This window comes from Myotis nattereri (genome assembly GCF_964212035.1).
Source record: "Myotis nattereri genome assembly, chromosome: 5".
Lineage (NCBI taxonomy): Eukaryota > Metazoa > Chordata > Mammalia > Chiroptera > Vespertilionidae > Myotis > Myotis nattereri.
The window spans coordinates 25,962,940-25,981,351 of record NC_138080.1 but is presented as its reverse complement, the minus strand read 5'-3'; the positions used below and the strand labels follow the sequence as shown (position 1 = coordinate 25,981,351).

Sequence of the window (18,412 nt, the reverse complement as noted above, 5' to 3'; positions counted from 1 at the left end):
GGGGCGGGGCGTCGGAGGGCCACGCCCGCCGCCTCGTCCTCGGGCAGCGCCGCTAAGATGGCGGCGGCGGCGGGGACAGCGCCCCGCGCCGGGCCTGGGGACCTGGCGGCCGCGGCGGGGGCGGCCTAGAGCCTCCCGGGCGCTCCGGCCGGGCCCGGGACCCGGCGCCCATGCACCCCGTGTCGCCGGCCGCCGCGCAGTACCGCCGCGGGGGCCCGGAGGACGCGCGCCGCCCCGAGGCCCGCCGGGCGCGGGCGCCCCGAGGCCCGGACCCCAACGGCCTGGCGCCCCCCGGAGCCGGCGGCCCCGCGCTGGGCCCGTCCGGAGCCGCCCCCGGGGAGCCGGGCGAGGTGGACAAGTTCAAGGCGAAGTTCCTGACCGCCTGGAACAACGTCAAGTACGGTGAGCGGGGCCGGGCGGGGGCCGGGTTGGGGGCCTGGAGTTGGGAGTGGGGGCGGGGGGCGGGGGTGAAGGAGAGCGGGGGGCGGGGGGCGTCCGGGCACCAGTCCTTGCCCTGCATCCGGTTCCCACCATTCGCTCTCCCGGAGGCACCTGCGGCCCCGCCCCGCCCGCCCGGCAGGTCCTGCAGGGAAAGTGTTTCCAAATGCCCCTTCCCGTGACCTTGAGCGGCCTTTTTACTTCCTTGTGCCTCCACCTTTCCCTTCTGTGAAATGGGTACGATAGTCAGACCTGCCTTCATTCATCCCGAGGGGATGGCAAACACTTCCATCCGAGAGGACGGGGCTGGGCTCCCCCGGAGCCACCCGGAGCCGGGCGGGGGGATGGTCCCATTTCGCAGATGGGAGCTGTCGCTGCCATGACGACTGTGCTAGAGCCCGTCATCTCGATGCTGCTCACAGGTTGGACAGTCAAAAGCCGGACCAGCTTCAGCAAGATCTCCAGCGTCCACCTCTGTGGCCGCCGCTACTGCTTCGAGAGTGAGGGTGAGCTGGCGGCCCCGGGCCCGAGTTGGGGGAGCCCCCCTCCCCCAGATGTTTGTGTGGCCGCTGACACACCTGCTCTTACAGGTGACATCCAGCGTTTCCAGCGGGACTTCGCGTCCCGCCTGTGGCTCACCTACCGCCGGGACTTCCCTCCCTTGGCCGGGGGCTGCCTGACCTCAGACTGTGGCTGGGGCTGCATGTTGCGAAGTGGGCAGATGATGCTGGCACAGGGCCTCCTGCTGCATTTCCTGCCCAGAGGTGAGAGGCGGAGGGGGAAGGGCACACCAGGCGCATGAGCCGACCGCTTAAGTCAGCAGGGTTAGAATTGTTTGTAAATAAAGTTTAGAGTCGTTTATGTTTCAGGAATGTGAGAATTGTGAAACGTGGAGTCTCAGGGGCATTAGAATTGGGTGTAAAGCATGAGTAACTGGGTACTGTGACCCCCACACACTGGCATTGGTTGACTGTTGATTCCATCCCTCCAGACTGGACATGGGCGGAGGGTGCAGGCCTGAGCCCCCCTGAGCCGGCAGGGTTGGCCTCGCCCAACCGGCACCATGGGCTTGCCCACTGGAAGCCCCCACGCTGGGCCCAGGGCGCCCCTGAGCTGGAGCAGGAACGCTGGCATCGGCAGATTGTGTCCTGGTTCGCCGACCACCCCCAGGCCCCCTTCGGCCTACACCAGCTGGTGGAGCTCGGACAGAGCTGGGGCAAGAAGGCAGGTGACTGGTATGGGCCATCTCTTGTGGCACATATACTCAGGTGAGGACCATGGCAGGGGACATGGGAGCCAGTGGGTACCCTAGGGAACTCAAGCCTTTCTTCTGGCCCCCAGGAAAGCTGTGGAGAGCTGCTCAGAGGTCACCCGCCTGGTGGTGTACGTGTCTCAGGATTGCACAGGTAAGGGGCTGCTAGCCAAGGTCACGGGGTTCTCCTCCTGGGCCAGTCACTACTGCGGCTGCCTCTTAGGACCCGCGTTTCTCAGAGGCTGAAACAGGTCTGGGTCAGAGGGACCCTTGGGAAGGGCTCAAGGCCTGCTCGGGACAGATGCTCAGGATCCCTCTGCTGCCTCTAGGTCCAGGAGAGCAAGCTTCAGGGGCTTCTCCCCAAGGATAGAATAAAGGACATAAGGACTTATTTCTCTGAGATCCAATTAACTCTTACTGTAAACAGCTCTGACATGTACAAAAGTCTGGTCTTCTCTGCCTTGTAGTGTTGTTATAAGAACTAAGTGAGCCCTCGCTGGTTTGGCTCAGTGGATAGAGTGTCAGCGAACAGACTGAAAGGTCCCAGGTTCGATTCCAGTCAAGGGCATGTACCTGTGTTGCGGGCACGTCCCCAGTGGGAGATGTGCAGGAGGCAGCTGATCGGTGTTTCTAACTCTCTATCTCTCTCCCTTCCTCTCTGTAAAAAATCAATAAAATATATTTTAAAAAAATAAAAATAAAAGGATTGGTATCAGGGAAGCTACAAAAACTAAATTGTTATGCAAAATTGTAGGGGTTTGGGACAAGGTTCGATTTTCACAGAGAGCTATTGTCTTAATCTGTTTAGGCTGCTACAACAGAAATAGCACAGACCAGGTGGCTTATAAAAAACAGGAATTTATTTTTCATAATTCTCAGGCTGGAAAGTCCAAGATCAAAATGCAGGCAGATTTGGTGTCAGTGGGAGCCCATTCCCTGGCTTGCTTTGCTGTGTGCTCACATGTCAGATTGGGCAAGCAAGCTCTCTGGGGTCTCATTTTTGTTTCATTTTTCCGTTCAGGTATAACTGACCTATAACAATATGTTAGTTTCAGGTATATAATATCATGATTTGATATTTGTATACAGGGTGGGGCAAAAGTTTACAGTTCGTATGGAAAATAATGCAATTAATAATAGTACAAGAGTAAGCTCTGTTTCATATATTCATGACTGTATACCTATTCTTGCCCCACCCTGAACATTGTGAAATGATTACCACACTAAATCTAGTTAACATCTGTCAATATACATAGTTTTTAAAAATTGGGGGGGGTACCTCTTTTATAAGAGCACTTATCCCATTCTTGAGGGATCCAGCCTCAAATGACATCATCACCTCTCAAAGGCTATCACCTTGGGATTAGGATTTCTACATACAAATTTTGGGGGACTCAAGCATTCAGATCATAGCAGCTGTGTCTCCAGAAAGGGTCGGATCCACTTCTCTGGTACCAGCAAGGAAGGAAGAGGAGAATGGACAGCTGCAGATGAGACTTGAGGAGGAGGGACACACAGGGACATTGGTTGAGGACTGCTCTGTGCTCCCATTTCCTTATTGGCAAACCCAGAAACCAAGTCAGTGAGGACCAGTGGGGCCTGGGGTTGGGGGTAGGCTCCAGGCTTTGGGAAAGGCTCCACCTCCTGGCAGTACGTTCTTCATCCAACTCTTAGGGTCATGGTTGCTCTCTGTGAAATGGGGGCCCTGGGATTGTCTAGGGGAGTTTGGGGGTTCTGGAAATACTTCCTTCTCCACTGACAATGGGAGTGTCACCCCCCAGGGGGTTGCTTGGATGAGATTGGACCCTGGGGTTGGAGGGTCACACTCTGAAGCTGAAGGTTAGCAAGATGACCTTCTGCCCTGTCCTTCCAGTGTACAAAGCAGATGTGGCCCGCCTGGTGGCTCGGCCGGACTGCACAGCGGAGTGGAAGTCTGTGGTCATCCTGGTGCCTGTGCGGCTGGGTGGGGAGACTCTCAATCCCGTGTATGTGCCCTGCGTGAAGGTAGGTTCGGCCAGATTCACCACGTCTCCCCCAGAAGCCCTCTGGGTTCTTTCAGTTTGGGTTAGGTATGTGTGCTTCCTTCATCTGTTTATCCAATAGTCACAGGGCACCTGTTATGTGCCAAGTGCTCTCCCAGTTGCTGAGGATTCAGACGTAAACAGGCAAAAATTTGTGCCTTTTGGGGGGTGAACATTCTAATGACAGGCAGTGAATCTGGGACCAAATAGACAGCCTGGGAGTTACAACTCGAACTGTAAAGGAACGAAAACTAGTGATGATGGGGGTGGCTGCACAACCGAGGAAAGCCCCTCTCTTGCCAGGGCACATGAAGAGCCAGAGGAGTGTTCCAGGCAAAGGGAACAGCAAGGCTGGAAAGACCCTGGTGTGTTTACACTCAGAATAAAGGCCAGAGCTCTCCCCACAGCCCACAGGACCCTGTCCCTTCCTTCACCTCATCTGCTCCCACTCTCCTCACTCACTCCGCGGCACCCACATGGGCCTCCTTGCTGGCCTTACAACACACCTGCCTCGGGGCCTTTGCACTTGCTGTTTCCCAAGATGCTGGAACATCACCTCCCAGTGAGGCCTTTCCTGACTCCTCTGTTTATAATTTCAAGGCTCCCTTACCTCCTTTCTTCTTTTCCCAGTGCAGTCACTTTCCAACACATAACTCACTCACCTTGTTCCTTGTCTAACATGTCAGCTCCATAGATAGTACTTTAGTCACTGCTGCTCCCCAGGGCTCAGCACACGCCTAGGTTCGCACACATTGGGTGTTAGCTAAGTATTTCTTGACAGACTAACAGCACCTGTCCCGAGTTCTCACCTTTGCCCATTCTCCTCCCTGTAGGAGCTCCTGCGTTCAGAGCTGTGCCTGGGCATTATGGGGGGCAAGCCGCGGCACTCGCTGTATTTCATCGGCTACCAGGGTAGGCCTGCTCCGTCACATTCCATCCTGCCTCACCTCCCCCTTGCCCACCCCCACTTACACCTCCTCCCCTGCAGATGACTCCCTGCTCTACCTGGACCCCCACTACTGCCAGCCCACTGTGGATGTCGGCCAGGCTGACTTCCCCCTGGAGGTGAGCTGGTATCCCCAGAGTGGGGTTGGGGGCATGTGGAGGAAGTTGGGGCCCCCCTGAGCTCCCCTTCTTTGTCTGCCTCAGTCCTTCCATTGCACCTCACCCCGCAAGATGGCCTTCACCAAGATGGACCCCAGCTGTACTGTGGGGTTCTATGCTGGAAACAGGAAGGAGTTTGAGACACTGTGCTCAGAGCTGACCAGGGTGAGCAAGAGGAGTGGTGGAAGGTGTGGGAGAGTCAGGGCTGGAGGGGAGAACGGACAGAGGCCTCCAGGCCAGCAGACCTGGGGAGGTTACTTCCAGGCTGTGTTGTCAAGGTTATCATCCTGTCCGTGTTACAAAAGCCCAGCTTTGAATAGACCCAAAAGGGGCATAATATGAAAAGTTAGGGGCTCTGCTGCCTTGGAGGACAGTGGCATTCAGGAGCTCAAGGACAGGACCCTCCCTGTGTCTTGGCTCTAACTGTCCGTCCCAAGGCTTTACCCTTATTGTGGCAAAGGTCAGCTGTCAGCCACTCTGGGCACCTACCTCCCAGTTCGTGGGAAGGGAACCCTACTCTCCCAGCATAGAGTGAAGTCCCAGGGCTGCCTTTCATTGTCTGCATTGGGGCACATGCTGATCAGAGTCCATCGCTGTCCGGGGGAATAGAAGGTGCTGATTGACTGGCCTGGGTCACTGCCCTGAGGGAGGGGATTGAGTTCAGGAAGCACCTTCTGCATAGACCTGTTAGAATAGCTGTGCCTGTGGGGTCAGTAACTGGCGACTGCTTTTGGTACTGAGTTGCTCTCTCCCTCCTCCCACCAGGTCCTCAGCTCCTCTGCAGCTACGCAGCGGTACCCCATGTTCACCCTGGCCGAGGGCCATGCTCAGGACCACAGCCTAGACAACCTCGGCTCCCAGCCAACTCTGCAGCTCCCTCGCACTGGGCGGCTCCTCAAGGCGAAGCGCCCCAGCTCTGAGGACTTTGTCTTTTTATAAAGGGATGGGATGGGGGAGAAGATAGGACAAACACTATTTATTTTTTTATTTATGTCACACTGGATGTGGGAGCTTGACCTCTGGTGGTGATGGTACTTCCCACTTCTCACCCCCTTAAGCGCAGCTGAGACCAGCCCAGGAAACCTCCAGGCTGGAGCCATTAAGCCAGGGACGGAGCCCAAAGGCCTGCCTCCTGCCACTTGGGCCCTCACAGGGCGAGGAGGGAGGGATGGCAGATGGACTCCCAGGCACCCACTCAGGGCCTGACTCAAGTACTGTAGTTTGCACTGGACTGCTCGTGCCCTCACTGGCCTCTAAGCTCCTGTCCTAAGGGCTGGTGGCCGTGTGGGAACTGGCTGCCTGGGGCCAATAAAGCCGTCGGATTTGACCTCAGCTATGGCCAGACGGAGCATTTGAGAGATGGGACCAGGGTATGTATCAAGATGAGACATGTCCACATCTCCTGGGGAGCTGGAGTAGACTCAGCTTCCACATCTGTAAGACGGGACTTCTCCCTTGCCCACAGGGAGACACGTGGGTCTGTACAGTCAACAAGAAGGGATGCATTCAGGGGCCTGCTTGAAGGGAGAGATCTGAGGGCCCTTGTCTTCTCCATCGAGCTCAGGGGCAGCTCTTGAGCCCCTGCTGCTTCCTCCTTTTCCGGGCCAGCAGGCGGAAGTGCAGCCTTTTTGGATTGAGGCCGAAGGCCTGCAGTCTCTGGCGGCTGAACTCCTGTCCTCCAAGCGTCACTGTGGGGCCCAGGAGTCGAGCCTTCTTGCCCCTCCTCCGCCTCTGGGGGGCTGGCTTCTCTGTGGGTGACACGGGGGCGGCCTCTTTCTGTGCTAGGGGACTCTCAGGCTGGGGCTGCTTCCTGCAGGCCCCATCAGATGCCAGCAGCTGCCCCTGTGGGCCCGCTTTGTCTCCCTGTGGCTTCCCTGTGGCTTCTGTGGGTGTCTCTTTCCTGGGGAAAGAAAGTCAGGGCTCAGCCCAGGCCAGCACAATTAGACCCCTTCCCAGTGTACATCCCCCGTTTTACAGTTGAGGAGAGAGGCTCAGATAGATGCCAACGCAGCAATTCAGGTGCCTGCCTGGAATTCACACTGGGGTCTGACACCAAAACTGGGTTTTTCTACTGAATCCTGAAGCTGGACTGTGTTGCTGATAATTCTTGTATTTGAGCCTGGGCTTACACTAAGTTTTTTACATAAATTAACTCATTTCATCTTTAAATCAACTCTGGGAATTCCTGTCACCCCTGCTCCCTGCTGTATAGATCAAGAAGTAACATGATAACAGCTAAAACCTATCGGCACTTACTATGTTTTAAGCACTTCACATAAATTCACTTAATCCTCAAAAAACCCCAACAAAAATGAGCCATCTTTATCCCCATTTTATAAATGAGGAAATAGGCTGAGAGGGGAAATGACTTGCCCAAGGTTATATAGCTGTAGCCCAGGCAGGATTTGAACCCAGGTCTCAGAGAGGGGGAGGGCCCAGTCCCAAAGTCATGCAACAAATGGCTGACAGAGCGAGACTCAAACCCTGGCCTGGCACCCCACCCTCCCCGGGCAAGCAACACTCACTCCTCTGAGCAGAGCGATTTGAAGATCTGCCTCTTTTTCCATGAATTCTGGGCCTTCTGGCTGTACGCCTTCTTGTCCTGCAGCTCCTCCTGCTCCGACCTTTGGGTGCCCAGTGGACACGCGTGTCATTGGGTGCTCAGGGAGATGTCCATGCTTGCCTGTCTGCCCCTCCTCCCAAACACCTGGCCCAGCCCCACCCGTCACCTATACATGCAGGTCTTCTTCAGGGAGCACCACCGATTCAGCTCCTTGTCGTCAGCAGCAAGGATCTGCATGGGAAGGGAGAGGGGTCCTGCTGCGTGAGCCCTGGGGGGGCTCTGACTCTAAGCCTTAGTCACCTCATTAGTCAAAGCAGGGTAATGCTAGTACCACCCAGCAGGGATGTCATGATGGTGGGAGAGAAGTGATGTCCGTGGAGGCTAATGTTTTCTGCAGAGGACAACAGATAGGGAAACAGGTTCAGAAAGGGGTTCCTTGTCCCAAGTCATACAGCCAGGAAGTGGCTGATTTCGGATTCCAGGGCCCTGTAGCCCTCACCCATGCGCTATGGTCCCAGCAGCCTCAGGGCAGGGACCTCTATGCCAAGCACTAGGTTTGCTAATTATAGGTAAGGCCCAGGTTCTCAACCTCCAGGCTCCTGCCTCCAGGCTTCAGATTCCTCATTTATGAGGTGGGCATCCCCTCAGAACCTATTAGAAGGTTGTTGAGAAGAGTGAGTAAATGCAGATGGTATAAGCTCAATCGACATCAGTTCTATTTTTATTGATTTCAGAGAGGGTGAGGGAGATCGAAACATCAATGATGAGAGATAATTATTGATTGGCTGCCTTCTGCATGCCTCCTGCTGAGGATCCAGCCCGAAACCAGGGCCTGTGCCCTGACCTGGAATTGAACCGTGACCTCCTGGTTCATAGGTCCATGTTCAATCACTGAGTCACACCAGCTGGGCGACATCAGCTATTTTTACTGACCATGAATAGTCAAGCACTGACACCCATCATGGATAGCTAAGGGACAAGTGCCATCTAAAGAGTCACATGGGTGCGGCCAGTGTGCCTCAGCAGTTGAGTGTCGACCTATAAACCAGCAGGTCACAGTTCAATTCCAGTCAGGGCACATGCCTGAGTTGCAGGCTCAATCCCCAGTAGGGGGCGTGCAGGAAGCAGCCGATCAATGATTCTCTCATAAGTAATGTTTCTGTCTCCCTCTCCCTTCCTCTCTGAGCCACACATCGTTTCAGCTTCAGGGACATGAGGTAGGGGCTGTCATTAGGCTCGTTTTATAGATGGGAAACAGGTACAGAGCCCAAGTCCAAAGTCACACAGCTGATGAGTGGCTAAGGCGGGATTTGAATCCAGGGCATCTGGTTCCAGAGCCCATCTAGTCTTAAAGGCCACCCTGCTGCACATAGAATAGTAACATAATTAAAGGTACAGTTGACCCCTGAACAACACGGGTTTGAACTGCATGGGTCCATTTATATGCAGGTTTTTGTCAAATATTTAAAATTTTTTAACATTTCCCCCCCATTTACTTTATTGTAAGAATACAGTACATAATGTGTATAATATACAAATATAAGTTATCAACTGCTATGGAATCAGTAAGGCTCCCAGTCAACAACAGGCTATTAAAATAGTCAGCCTGAATCTGCAAAGGTTGAATCCATAGATGTGAAACTCACAGCTATGAAGGGCCAACTATAGTTGAGTTTTTGGGGAATCAAAAATTATATGCATATTTTTGACTGCACAGGGGCCAGCAGTTGTTTAAGGGTCAACTGTAATATTTATAAGGGGCTGTTTGAAGCCCCTCCCCATCTCATGGAAACCCTCTGAGGTAGGAAATTTCAGTCGTCATTAGCACTATTATTCCTGTATTTTTTTAACTTATGGAATTTAGAGAGAGAGAGAGAAACATCTACTTGTTGTTCCACTTATTCATGCAGTCACTGGTTGATTCTTGTATGTGCCCTGACCAGGGATCGAACCCGCAACCCTGGTGTATCGACAATGCTCTAACCAACTGAGCCACCTGGCCAGGGTAGTCCTATCATTTTTGACATGAGGAAACAGGTCCTGTGGCAGCAACCACTGGCTCTGAGCTCCCTCTTGCCTCCTGGGTGCCTCCCAGTGTCCCGCACCCCCCTGAGGCCCCTACCTCTTCAGTGCTGAGCCCGAAGTCACAGGGCACGACAGTGCGGTACTTGAAGCGACAGGGTAGGTCGTCGATGATGTCCTCATAGTCCAACCGGTAATACTCGTCCAGGTACTCCTCAAAGGTCTTGTCCCCTGTGTGGGTAGAGAACTGGGCTGCTATGGTGCGCTGGCCCCGCGGAGCCCCTGCTCGCCCACCGAATGCCCACCAGAGCCTCACTGGGGTTGAACACAGGTTTCTCCTGCCCCACAGCTGCAGCAAAGGGTGACTTGCGCTTCTTCTTGCCCGTTAAGGGGGCCTCACGCTGCTTCTTCTGCGGCTGGCTGGGGTCGTAGTCAGCATCCATCTGCCAAGACATGCAGGTCAGGCCAGTCCTCGCAGCCCTTGGGACTTTCCAAGGCAGCCCACCCCCTCCCCATGGCACCTACATTGAAGTCTGGGTCCTCGCAGTGCAGCTCCTGCTGGCTCCAATCTCCACCCTGCTCCAGCCCAGTCCACGTGTCCCAGTTCCAGTGATCTGGCTCCAGAGGACGGACAGACAGGGATGAGCCCAGGGGGCTCAGGATGGGGAACTCAGGCTTCAGGCCCAGCACTCCACCCCCACCCAGTGACCTCACCTTCGAACCCTTCCTCTTCCTCAAACTGTGGCTTCTCCTCCTCCATTGTGCCGTAGTACTCGTCCCCGAAGCATTTCTGCAGGGCCAGGGACCGGGAGGATCAGCAGGGCCCAACCCTTCCAGACAGCTCTATCCCTGCACCTCACATGGCTCCCTAGCACCCTTCAGGACCCAGCTCCTGAAGTGGGCCTGACAAAGCTGGTCAAAGGACTCCTCTCAGACCCCACCTGCCCCTGCAGGTCCCCATCACCACTCAGGCCCTGCAGGTTGTAACCATAGTTAAACGCCTGCCATCAGATTGAGGGCTCTGAGAGGGCAGAACCTCTACGCTGCCCAGTGTTTGGCATACAGCGACTGTCAGACTGGCTCTCACTACTCCATCAGCTCCAAGAAGGCCGACACTGGGCTCCACGAGGGCTGAAACCCCAGTGCCCAATGCAGGGCCTGGCAAAGGCAGATATTGTTAAACATGTCATTTATTGAGCATCTACTATATCCCCAATATTGGCTACACCTCACATTTGCACAAGCACCAGGAGACAGACAGTATCCCCATTTTATGGAGAAACTGAAGCTTAAACTCCAACTATATAGCCCCCCCCCCCCCCCCCCCGCTTCCCGCCCCCATTCTGGTTTTCACCTGGCCTACCTACATATCCTCATTCCCCTTCCCTCACTTTCCAGGCTTGGTCAGAGGCTTCTCTGAGGCTCCTGTGGTCCCCACTGCTCCTCACATGCCTTCATCACCTGTTTCTATGGCCTGATGTTATATTCCCACAAATACAACAATAAACATTAATGGCACAATAAATGAGTTTAAAAGAAACACAGCAACCCACTGTTCCTTGAGCACTTACCAACTGAACTGTTATGTGTATTTCTCTCAAGCTATCCTTACAACAGCTCTGAGGTGGATGCTATGGTTAGACCCACTTTACAGACAAGGACAAAGGCTCAGCGAGGTCAAACCACTTCTCTTAGCCCCACAACCGGAAACAACTGAGTCCAGAGCCATGCTCCGGAGCACGGGCTGCACGGCCAGGCCTGGGCGTGGGGGCCGTACCTGCATGAGCTGGTCATGCCGGGTGGGGTCGAAGTCGTCCTCGAGGTCCCATTCCTCAAAGCCCACTGTCTCGTTGCCCGTGACCTGCCGCAGCTTCTCCAGCTTGGCCAGAATCTCCTTCCTCTTCAGGTTCTTCAGCTGCTTGAGTTCTTCCTGCTTTTTCGCTTTCTCCTGTGGGTGGCAGGCAAGAGGGAGAGGGAGGGTATGGGCTCTCCCCACAGCTAAGGGCTCTCCTAGCCCACCGCCCCCTCACACTCACCCTCCTCTTCCGCTCCCTAATCTCCTCCCTTTTCTCCTTCCTTCGCTCGTCCTTGCGGCGCACAGAGGACGCAATGCTCCGAGGGTAGGTCTTGACCTGTGGGACAGGGATGATTCTGGGTTCTCTGGGCCTGAGCCCAACGAGCCAGCGCCTCCCAAGCCCTAGCTCTACCCACCACGGCCGAGTCGGGCTCCTCAAAGCGGAAATTGTACTTGTGCTCGAAGTCCTCCTGTTTCTTCAGAAACAGCTCCCCCTCGTCAGAGGAGTCGTCTATGGAGAGCTGGACCGGGGGGCCTGGGACCCTGAGGGACAGGATAGAGGGAGGCTGGGTCAGCCGAGCTCCTGTGTACCAGCCCTGTTAACACATTCCACCGTCCAAGAACCCTACAGTAGGGTGCCACTGTTGCCCCAACTGTAAGGACGGGCAAACCAAGGCACAGAAGTCTAGCAGGGTCAGGATTTGAACACCTGGCTCCAGAGCCCACACTCCACGGCTCTTCCTCGAATGACTAACTCTGCGACGATGTGTGTGCAAAAGTAAACGCCAGTGCCCTTCGCTTTTCAGCCAGTATTGGCTCCAGGCCCCTGGTGAGAACATGGCTGCTCACCCTTCCTCCTCTTCCTCCTCCTCCTCCTCCTCATCTCCCTCTTCCTCGTAACGTTTGTTGAGGATATAATCCCGCAGGAACTGCTCCCCTTCGTCCAGCTCTGGGTTATTCCAATATTCCTTGAGGTGAGTCTAGGAGTGAAGGGGTGACAGGACCCAGGTTAGACGCTCAGAGGCAGGGAAGGAGGGCAGACATGGGCATCAAACGGATTCAAGTAACTGAAACTTCACAGCCAGCCTGTGAAATAGGTGGGGGCATTATTCCCATTTCATAGATGTACAAACTGAGGCCCAGAGAGGGGCACACCCATTTTCAGAGTATTGCTCTTAGCTACCCCTTCGAGGGTTACTTTCTAGAAAAAGGTTGGATGAAGGCGGGACAAGCAGTGTAGTCCTTCAGCGACTGCGTGGAAACTCACCAGTTCTCTCAGGGCCTCAGGGTTCTGAATCTCCCTCTGCCCCTTCAGCCATTCAATGTAGTCAGCATCTTCCTGGGCCTGGGGGAAGGCTGGCACTGAGGGTCTGCTGGAGCCCCAGCGCCCCTCCCTGCCACCAGCCCCAGTCCAGCGAGGGCCCCAGCACCCACCTTCTCCTCCTTGGTTTTAGCGCGTTTCTGCAGCAACCCAGAGCCACCTTCCCCGGCGCTATCCTCATCTTCACTGTCTTCCACAAATGCTCGGAAGCTGCCCACCGAGAGAACAAGTCTCAGAACAGCCAGGCTAGCCCCGAACCCTGTTCACCAAGCCGGAGTTCTTCCTAACAAGCTCAGAGTGGTGCTGAGACATAGCATTATCAACCCCATTTAACTTCAGGAAACTGAGGCATGGAGAGAGCAAGTATGTGCCCAAGGGCACACAGCCATGAGAGACAGAGCTGGATTGGAGCCCAGACCTATCCACACCCAGAGCCTCAACGCCTATCCATGTGGCCACTGGCCCAGCTCACCTTTCCTTGAGCTGTTCCTGTTCTTCCACGTAACTTTTTGACGAGACCTGCTAAAGAGAGGGAGCGGTCGGCCTCAAGCCCAGCCCCAGACCCCTCAGCCCCAACCCGGTCTCCATCCCACCCACCTGGAGTCTCTGATTGGAGGTCTCCCCGTCTGAATTCTCCTCGTCAACATATTTGCTGTGCAAGGAAGGATTGGGGCTTCAAAATAGACTCCCCACGGTCTGCCGGTCCCAGTGGGTGGGGGCAGTTATGAGAAGCAGATGGGGGAGCCGACAGGGGTGCAGGCCATCACAGAGGAGCATGCTCTCTGGCATTCCTTCAATTCTGGTGAGTCACTGGCTTCTTCCCACCCTGCCCCTAAGACCCCCATGCATCCACCTGCTCTGGGAAGGCGGGGCAGAGGATGGTATGTGCCCAGCCCTGTCCTCACCCTTCTTTCTCCAAGATAACCTTCCTCTCATAGTCCTTCAGGTACATGGGCCGCGTCTTCTTTTGCTTCTCAGCTGCCAGCTCCTCCTCGCTTTCCGAGGATGTTGCTGCGGAGTCATCGGAAGACACCTGCCATTTTCCGCAACCACAACTCCCTTCCTTCCCCAGACAGAGAATGCCACGGGGCTGGGCCAGGGCCAGGGTCAGATGAAGGCCTCAAATCCCCAACCACCAGTCCCCAGCTGTACAACAGTTATCATACTGGCCACCACCGGGCAGTACCTGGTGGTGATCACCCAGTAACTCCCGCTCTGAATAGCCCAAAGCACACGGTTGATGTTAACATCAACGGGTTACAATCTAAGACACTCTGCTAAGCACTTTTGACATAAAATGATTCATTAAATAGTCACAGCAGACGACAAGGCCACGAGGAACCTTGGAGAAGAGCAGCCCCAGACCTGTCCTCTGGTAGAAGGTGGCATCTTCCTGGTAAATCCGGGGATCCTTCTTCTTCAACAAGGAGAGTGTCCTGTAAAAGTCTCGCTCCTGCTGGGGGTCAAATTCCTAGGGCAGGACAAGGATTGGGGGCAGACTTCAGAAGGAAGGTGGTGAGAGCCATGGAGGGCAGAAAGCAGGAGGGCAGGTGGGCTGAGAGGGTGCGGGCATTGGGGTGGAGGGATGAGCAAACATTAGGTGGAATGGGCATCGGCCACATGGAAGGAAAGGGGATCCCGCTGGGGAAAGGCAGGTGTGGTGTGTGGGGTGTCAAACAGGGAGAGAGGGAGGGAGGGCCACACATCAGGACAGGATCCGAGCAAAGGGACCGTGCTTCCTGGGGGAATGGATCGACCTGGGGCAGGAAGCAGAGAGGACACGGGGCCCCGCAGGAGGGACCCGCTGCACAGTGAGGTGAGGTGGCTGATGTGGGAGAAGCGCTTGGTGACCCATGTGCAGAGATCTCCACTTCCAGGGCAGAGTGGTCACACCAAGCACATCAGGATGGGCAGGTGGGCCCGTAGCAAGAGGGAGGGGGTTGGAGGGGAGTGGAGGGGACAGGGGGGGGATTCGGCCCCGCCCCGGGGATGGGAGGGCGCTGTCTGTCCCTCGTGGAGTCGGGGGTGGGGTTTGGGCCCGGTACAGCGCTATGGGGTTTGGGGTCAGGATGTGGTGGGGGCTTGAATGCCGCCGCACGCCCGGGTCGGGGTGCGGAAGCTCACCACGCGCTCGTCGCTCGAGTCCGACTCGGAGCTGGAGTCCTCGCCGTCGCGGTCCCGGTAGCGATCCTTCACTGCGGGACAGACGGGAGCCCCTGATCAGCCCGGGGGACCGGCTCCACCACCGCTTCCCGCCGGCCGGCCGCGCCGGCGCCCCGCGCGCACGCGCCCAGCACTCACGCCGCTGCAGCTCCTCGCGCTCCCGGTAGCGGCTGTACCGCGCGGCAAACGCCGCGTTCACCCGCAGGGGAGACGACCCGCGCGGCTCCGGCATGGCGGCTGCGCGACCCACTGCGCACGCGCCGGCTGGCGCCCGGGGGCGGGGCTGCTGTCGGCCCCGCCCGGCACCACCTTTAAAGGAGGCGGGGCCTCGGGGACCGCGCCCTAACCCCGCCTCCAGCCTTTCCGGAATCTCTGACGCCGCGTGACCTCAGTCCCCACCCACGGGCACGCCTCTGGCGGAAGGCTGCAGCCACCGCCCACCCCACCCCGGGGGCTGCCCGCACCCAGCTGACATCTGGGGGCCCTTTCTCCACTCGCGGTTTCCTGCCTCGCTTCCGCTCCGACAGCGCAAAACGCCGCCCCACCCAGCTCTCGCACCCCTGGCGCCCTGGGAATGACCACTCTCTCCACTCCCCGAAGCATCCGTGACCCGCGACCCCCGTGCCCACCCCCACGAACATCCTGGACGCGTGACTCTCCATGGCAGATTAAAGAATCAGAAGCCACCACCACTGCGATCAAGCACAAGAATTAATTTAATGGGTAAAAACATTAAGTTATCACACAACTTTTGTCCATAAAGCTTAATAAATAGAATCTTCTTTTAAAGCTGTACAAGAGACAGGAAAACAAGTTTCCAACAAGATATGAATGAACTCATCCCACCCTCTTATTCATTTGGAACTCCCCCCGCCCCCATGCTCAAAAGCAGAGTGCACACTTGAGATCTCTCTGTACAGTCAGCCAAGTCGCCAGGTTCCAGGAGCCCTGGAAGCCATGACCTCACTGTGGGGCTGAGGCTTTAAACGCTCTGCCCTTGGGACTCTGTCGCCCCAGCAGTCTGGGGAGTGGAGGAAACTGAACCGTTTAGGTGGCTGTTGCCTAAAGGAGCCCTTCTCACCAAACACACAAAAGGGAAAAACAAATGAGAAATGTCCCTTGAGCACACACACTCCAGAAATCAATACCAACAAGCCACAAACTGGTGCTCCCCCACCCTTGGCAGCGGGACTGGAGGAGCAAAAAGAGAAAGTGTTTCTTTCCTCCTTTCGGAGAGAGAACCCAGCTGGGTCCTGTGGCTGCAGTGGGTGGTCCTGGGTCACAGTGGTGCCACCATGTGCCCCTGCAGTATGTCCATGAGATCCTGAGCCCCTCTCCCTTGCGCCAGCTCCAGAGGCGTGAGCCCCCTGGTGTCCCTGTGATGGAGATCAGACTCGGCAGCCAGGAAGCTGACCACAGCCGTGTGGCCCTCCTGCACCGCCAGGTGGATGGGGAGCGACCCCGTGTTGTCAGGGGCGTTCACATCAGCACCGTGCTCCACCAAGACCTTCAGCGTGTCGAGGAATCCGGTGCGGGCTGCATCGTGGGCCGGAGTGGTGCCGGAGGTGTCCTGGACATTGGGGCTGGCGCCTTGTTTCAGGAGCTCCAGGGCGATGGTGGGGCTGCCAAACATCATGACCTGTGCAGGGGCAGAGTTCCGGGGGTTCTCAAAAGAGGGGTTCCAGGAAAAGGCATCACTTGGAGAGAGGGGTCATTCAGAAATAGGGAACACCAGAGAAGAGGTCCTCTGGGGAATGGAAAAAGCCTGGGGAACGCAAACCCCCAGAGGACAAGGTCTCCTAGGAATGGGGACCCCCAAGAAACTAAGGAAAAACACCACCCCAGGAACAGCTCCCATGCAAACGTTCAAAGAACATAAGACCCTCCACAAGGAACCAGAGGACCACCACCCCCTCAGACGTGGGAAATCACCAGGAAATACACACCTCCCTCCAGGAAATGGGTCTCATAAAATGAGAACTCCCCCCGCCCCCCGAACTTGACAGCCCCCTCAAGCGAAAGGAGATGCCCAGGGAATCTGAAACCCATTCTCCAATGAACAGCCCCTCCCATATAACCGGAACGCTCCCCTAGAACACCTGAATCACTCCAGAAATGAGCTTCCTCTCTAAAATGACTCCAGGGAATGGGGACTACTATGCAACCTGTACCTGTTCCCCCCGTGGGACTCCCCGTGATATACCAAGAATCTAAGGGGGGGAAGAGAAAAGAACGGAGATCACCCCCCACACAAGGAACTGGATCTCTCTGGGGACCCCACAGGCAATAAGAACGCGGTGGAGACCTGAATCCCTAATTCCAACGGTCGGGTCTCCCCATAGGAACCCAAAGAAACAAGGGCCGGCCCCATGAAACCGGTATCCAGAGAAGCTGAATGCTCGCTCCCGGGAAAAGAACCTCCCAGGAAAACTGCACCCCCAGCACCCGAAGACCGATGGAAAGCCTTCCCTTCCCCCATCCACGCCCCATCCACCAGCACCTACGAAAGGGGGCATCAGGGCGTGACGTCAGCCCCCAAATGGGGGCCCGGGTCCCGGTCGGCCCCCGCCGGGGCAGGAGACTCAGGAGCGGGGTCTGGGCCCCCGTTCCCTCCCGGCTCCGCCGCCCCGGCCTCGCTGCCAGGCCGGCCGGCCTCACCTGCAGCGCCGTCTTGCCGAAGCGGTTCAGGGCGTCGGGGTGCACCAGCTCGCGGTGCAGAAGGCGGCGCACCTCCCGCACGTCGCCTCGGGCCGCGGCCCCGCTCAGCCGGTCGCCGGCGCGGACCTCCTCCAGCAGCATGGCGACACCGGCCTGGGAAGCCCCCCGCCCCACCCGGCACGGTCAGGGCGGGGGCAGCCACCGGTGCTGGCCCCCACCGCCCCCTCGCGGAGCTGCCAGCCGGCGCCGGGCTCCCGGCCCGGCTCGCCAGTCCGGGGCTCCGCCGCGACCCCCACCGCCCCCACCCCCGGCCGGCTCCTCCCCGCTGTCAGCCGGCAGGTCGCGAGGGGCTGGGAAGCAGGCCCAACCCTCCGCGGCCCGCAGGGGACCCGGTCTCCGCCCCACTCACCCTCCCTCCTCCTCTGCGGGCGGAGTCTCTTCTGAGCAGACGCCGCGACGCGGCTGCGGAGCTGTCCGCCCGGGACCGAGGCTGCGCGCTGAGCTCCGCCCCCGGACGCGGCCGGTTTGTTTTCTTACAAACTCGCTCGCTACAAAGTAGCCCCGCCGCACCGCCCGGCGCCCGACCCTGCGACGCCCCGCCCACGCGCCCAGCGCAGCCAATAGCTACGCGTTGCCGGGGAGGGTTTGCGCGCTGGCGTGGGCGGTGCCGCTCCTGATTGGCCGAGCCGCGGCGATTGGCGGACCGCCGGCCATGGCGGGGTTTTCGGTTTTTCAAATGCGCCTGGCGCGCGGGAGGCAGAGCCGGTTTAACTGACCGGGGAGAGAAAGTTCAAGGCTAGGGGAACGCGGGCGGCTCCAGGAACCCAGCGCCTCCGCTGGGGCCGCCGCGCCCGCGGTTCCACCATAAATGCTGCGCGATAAGCATGTATTCGTCCTTCACAGGGAGCGGAGCGTTTTGTCTCCTTCATCCACCCACCTTGTGCAGGAACCTCTCCCATCGCACATTCAAGCACCTACGTAAGTTAAGACGGCGTGAGGCACCGTGGAGAAAATAAAACGAGCGAATGAGGAGGAAATCTCTTTCTGGCTCAGATTGAACCAGCCCGAGCACAGC

General features: G+C 57.2%; 3 protein-coding genes across 4 annotated transcripts; 1 reads left to right on the top strand and 2 right to left on the bottom strand.

Moving 5' to 3' along the window:
* Nucleotides 1-170: 170 nt before the first annotated feature.
* Nucleotides 171-6,147, top strand: ATG4D (autophagy related 4D cysteine peptidase; the record flags this gene model as incomplete). The annotated part of the gene is made up of 10 exons (XM_081092098.1): nucleotides 171-402; nucleotides 861-944; nucleotides 1,029-1,202; nucleotides 1,430-1,706; nucleotides 1,780-1,844; nucleotides 3,564-3,694; nucleotides 4,545-4,623; nucleotides 4,700-4,776; nucleotides 4,861-4,980; nucleotides 5,581-6,147. 10 exons carry the CDS (start codon nucleotides 171-173, stop codon nucleotides 5,752-5,754), a joined length of 1,413 nt encoding a protein of 470 aa, XP_080948224.1. The 3' UTR covers nucleotides 5,755-6,147.
* Nucleotides 5,791-14,935, bottom strand: KRI1 (KRI1 homolog; the record flags this gene model as incomplete). 2 transcript variants are annotated; one of them, XM_081092097.1, is made up of 19 exons in its annotated part: nucleotides 5,791-6,715; nucleotides 7,341-7,439; nucleotides 7,545-7,609; nucleotides 9,501-9,631; nucleotides 9,717-9,843; nucleotides 9,926-10,014; nucleotides 10,115-10,190; nucleotides 11,178-11,348; nucleotides 11,437-11,532; nucleotides 11,612-11,738; nucleotides 12,045-12,175; nucleotides 12,463-12,540; nucleotides 12,630-12,726; nucleotides 12,989-13,035; nucleotides 13,114-13,168; nucleotides 13,422-13,527; nucleotides 13,882-13,987; nucleotides 14,641-14,711; nucleotides 14,818-14,935. In XM_081092097.1, the coding sequence occupies 19 exons, from the start codon at nucleotides 14,909-14,911 to the stop codon at nucleotides 6,376-6,378; spliced, it is 2,106 nt and encodes a 701-aa protein (XP_080948223.1). In that variant the 3' UTR covers nucleotides 5,791-6,375. The 2 variants fall into 2 exon arrangements, with proteins under 2 accessions (XP_080948223.1, XP_080948222.1); XM_081092096.1 differs by having other exon boundaries at nucleotides 12,989-13,038; nucleotides 14,818-14,911.
* Nucleotides 14,936-15,377: 442 nt separating this feature from the next.
* Nucleotides 15,378-17,883, bottom strand: CDKN2D (cyclin dependent kinase inhibitor 2D). Its single transcript, XM_081093475.1, has 3 exons — nucleotides 17,747-17,883; nucleotides 17,338-17,490; nucleotides 15,378-16,318 (listed from the first exon to the last, which is right to left on the bottom strand). Exons 2-3 carry the CDS (start codon nucleotides 17,476-17,478, stop codon nucleotides 15,959-15,961), a joined length of 501 nt encoding a protein of 166 aa, XP_080949601.1. The 5' UTR covers nucleotides 17,479-17,490; nucleotides 17,747-17,883; the 3' UTR covers nucleotides 15,378-15,958.
* Between the last annotated feature and the right edge of the window lie 529 nt (nucleotides 17,884-18,412).

What these genes read in the sequence shown, in the direction of transcription:
- CDKN2D (XM_081093475.1), bottom strand. Translation starts at nt 17,478, where the DNA reads ATGCTGCTGGAGGAGGTCCGCGCCGGCGACCGGCTGAGCGGGGCCGCG. An exon ending in TCGGCAAGACGGCGCTGCAG is followed by an intron (nt 16,319 to 17,337) that starts GTGAGGCCGGCC and finishes GCCCCTGCACAG; the next exon opens with GTCATGATGTTTGGCAGCCC.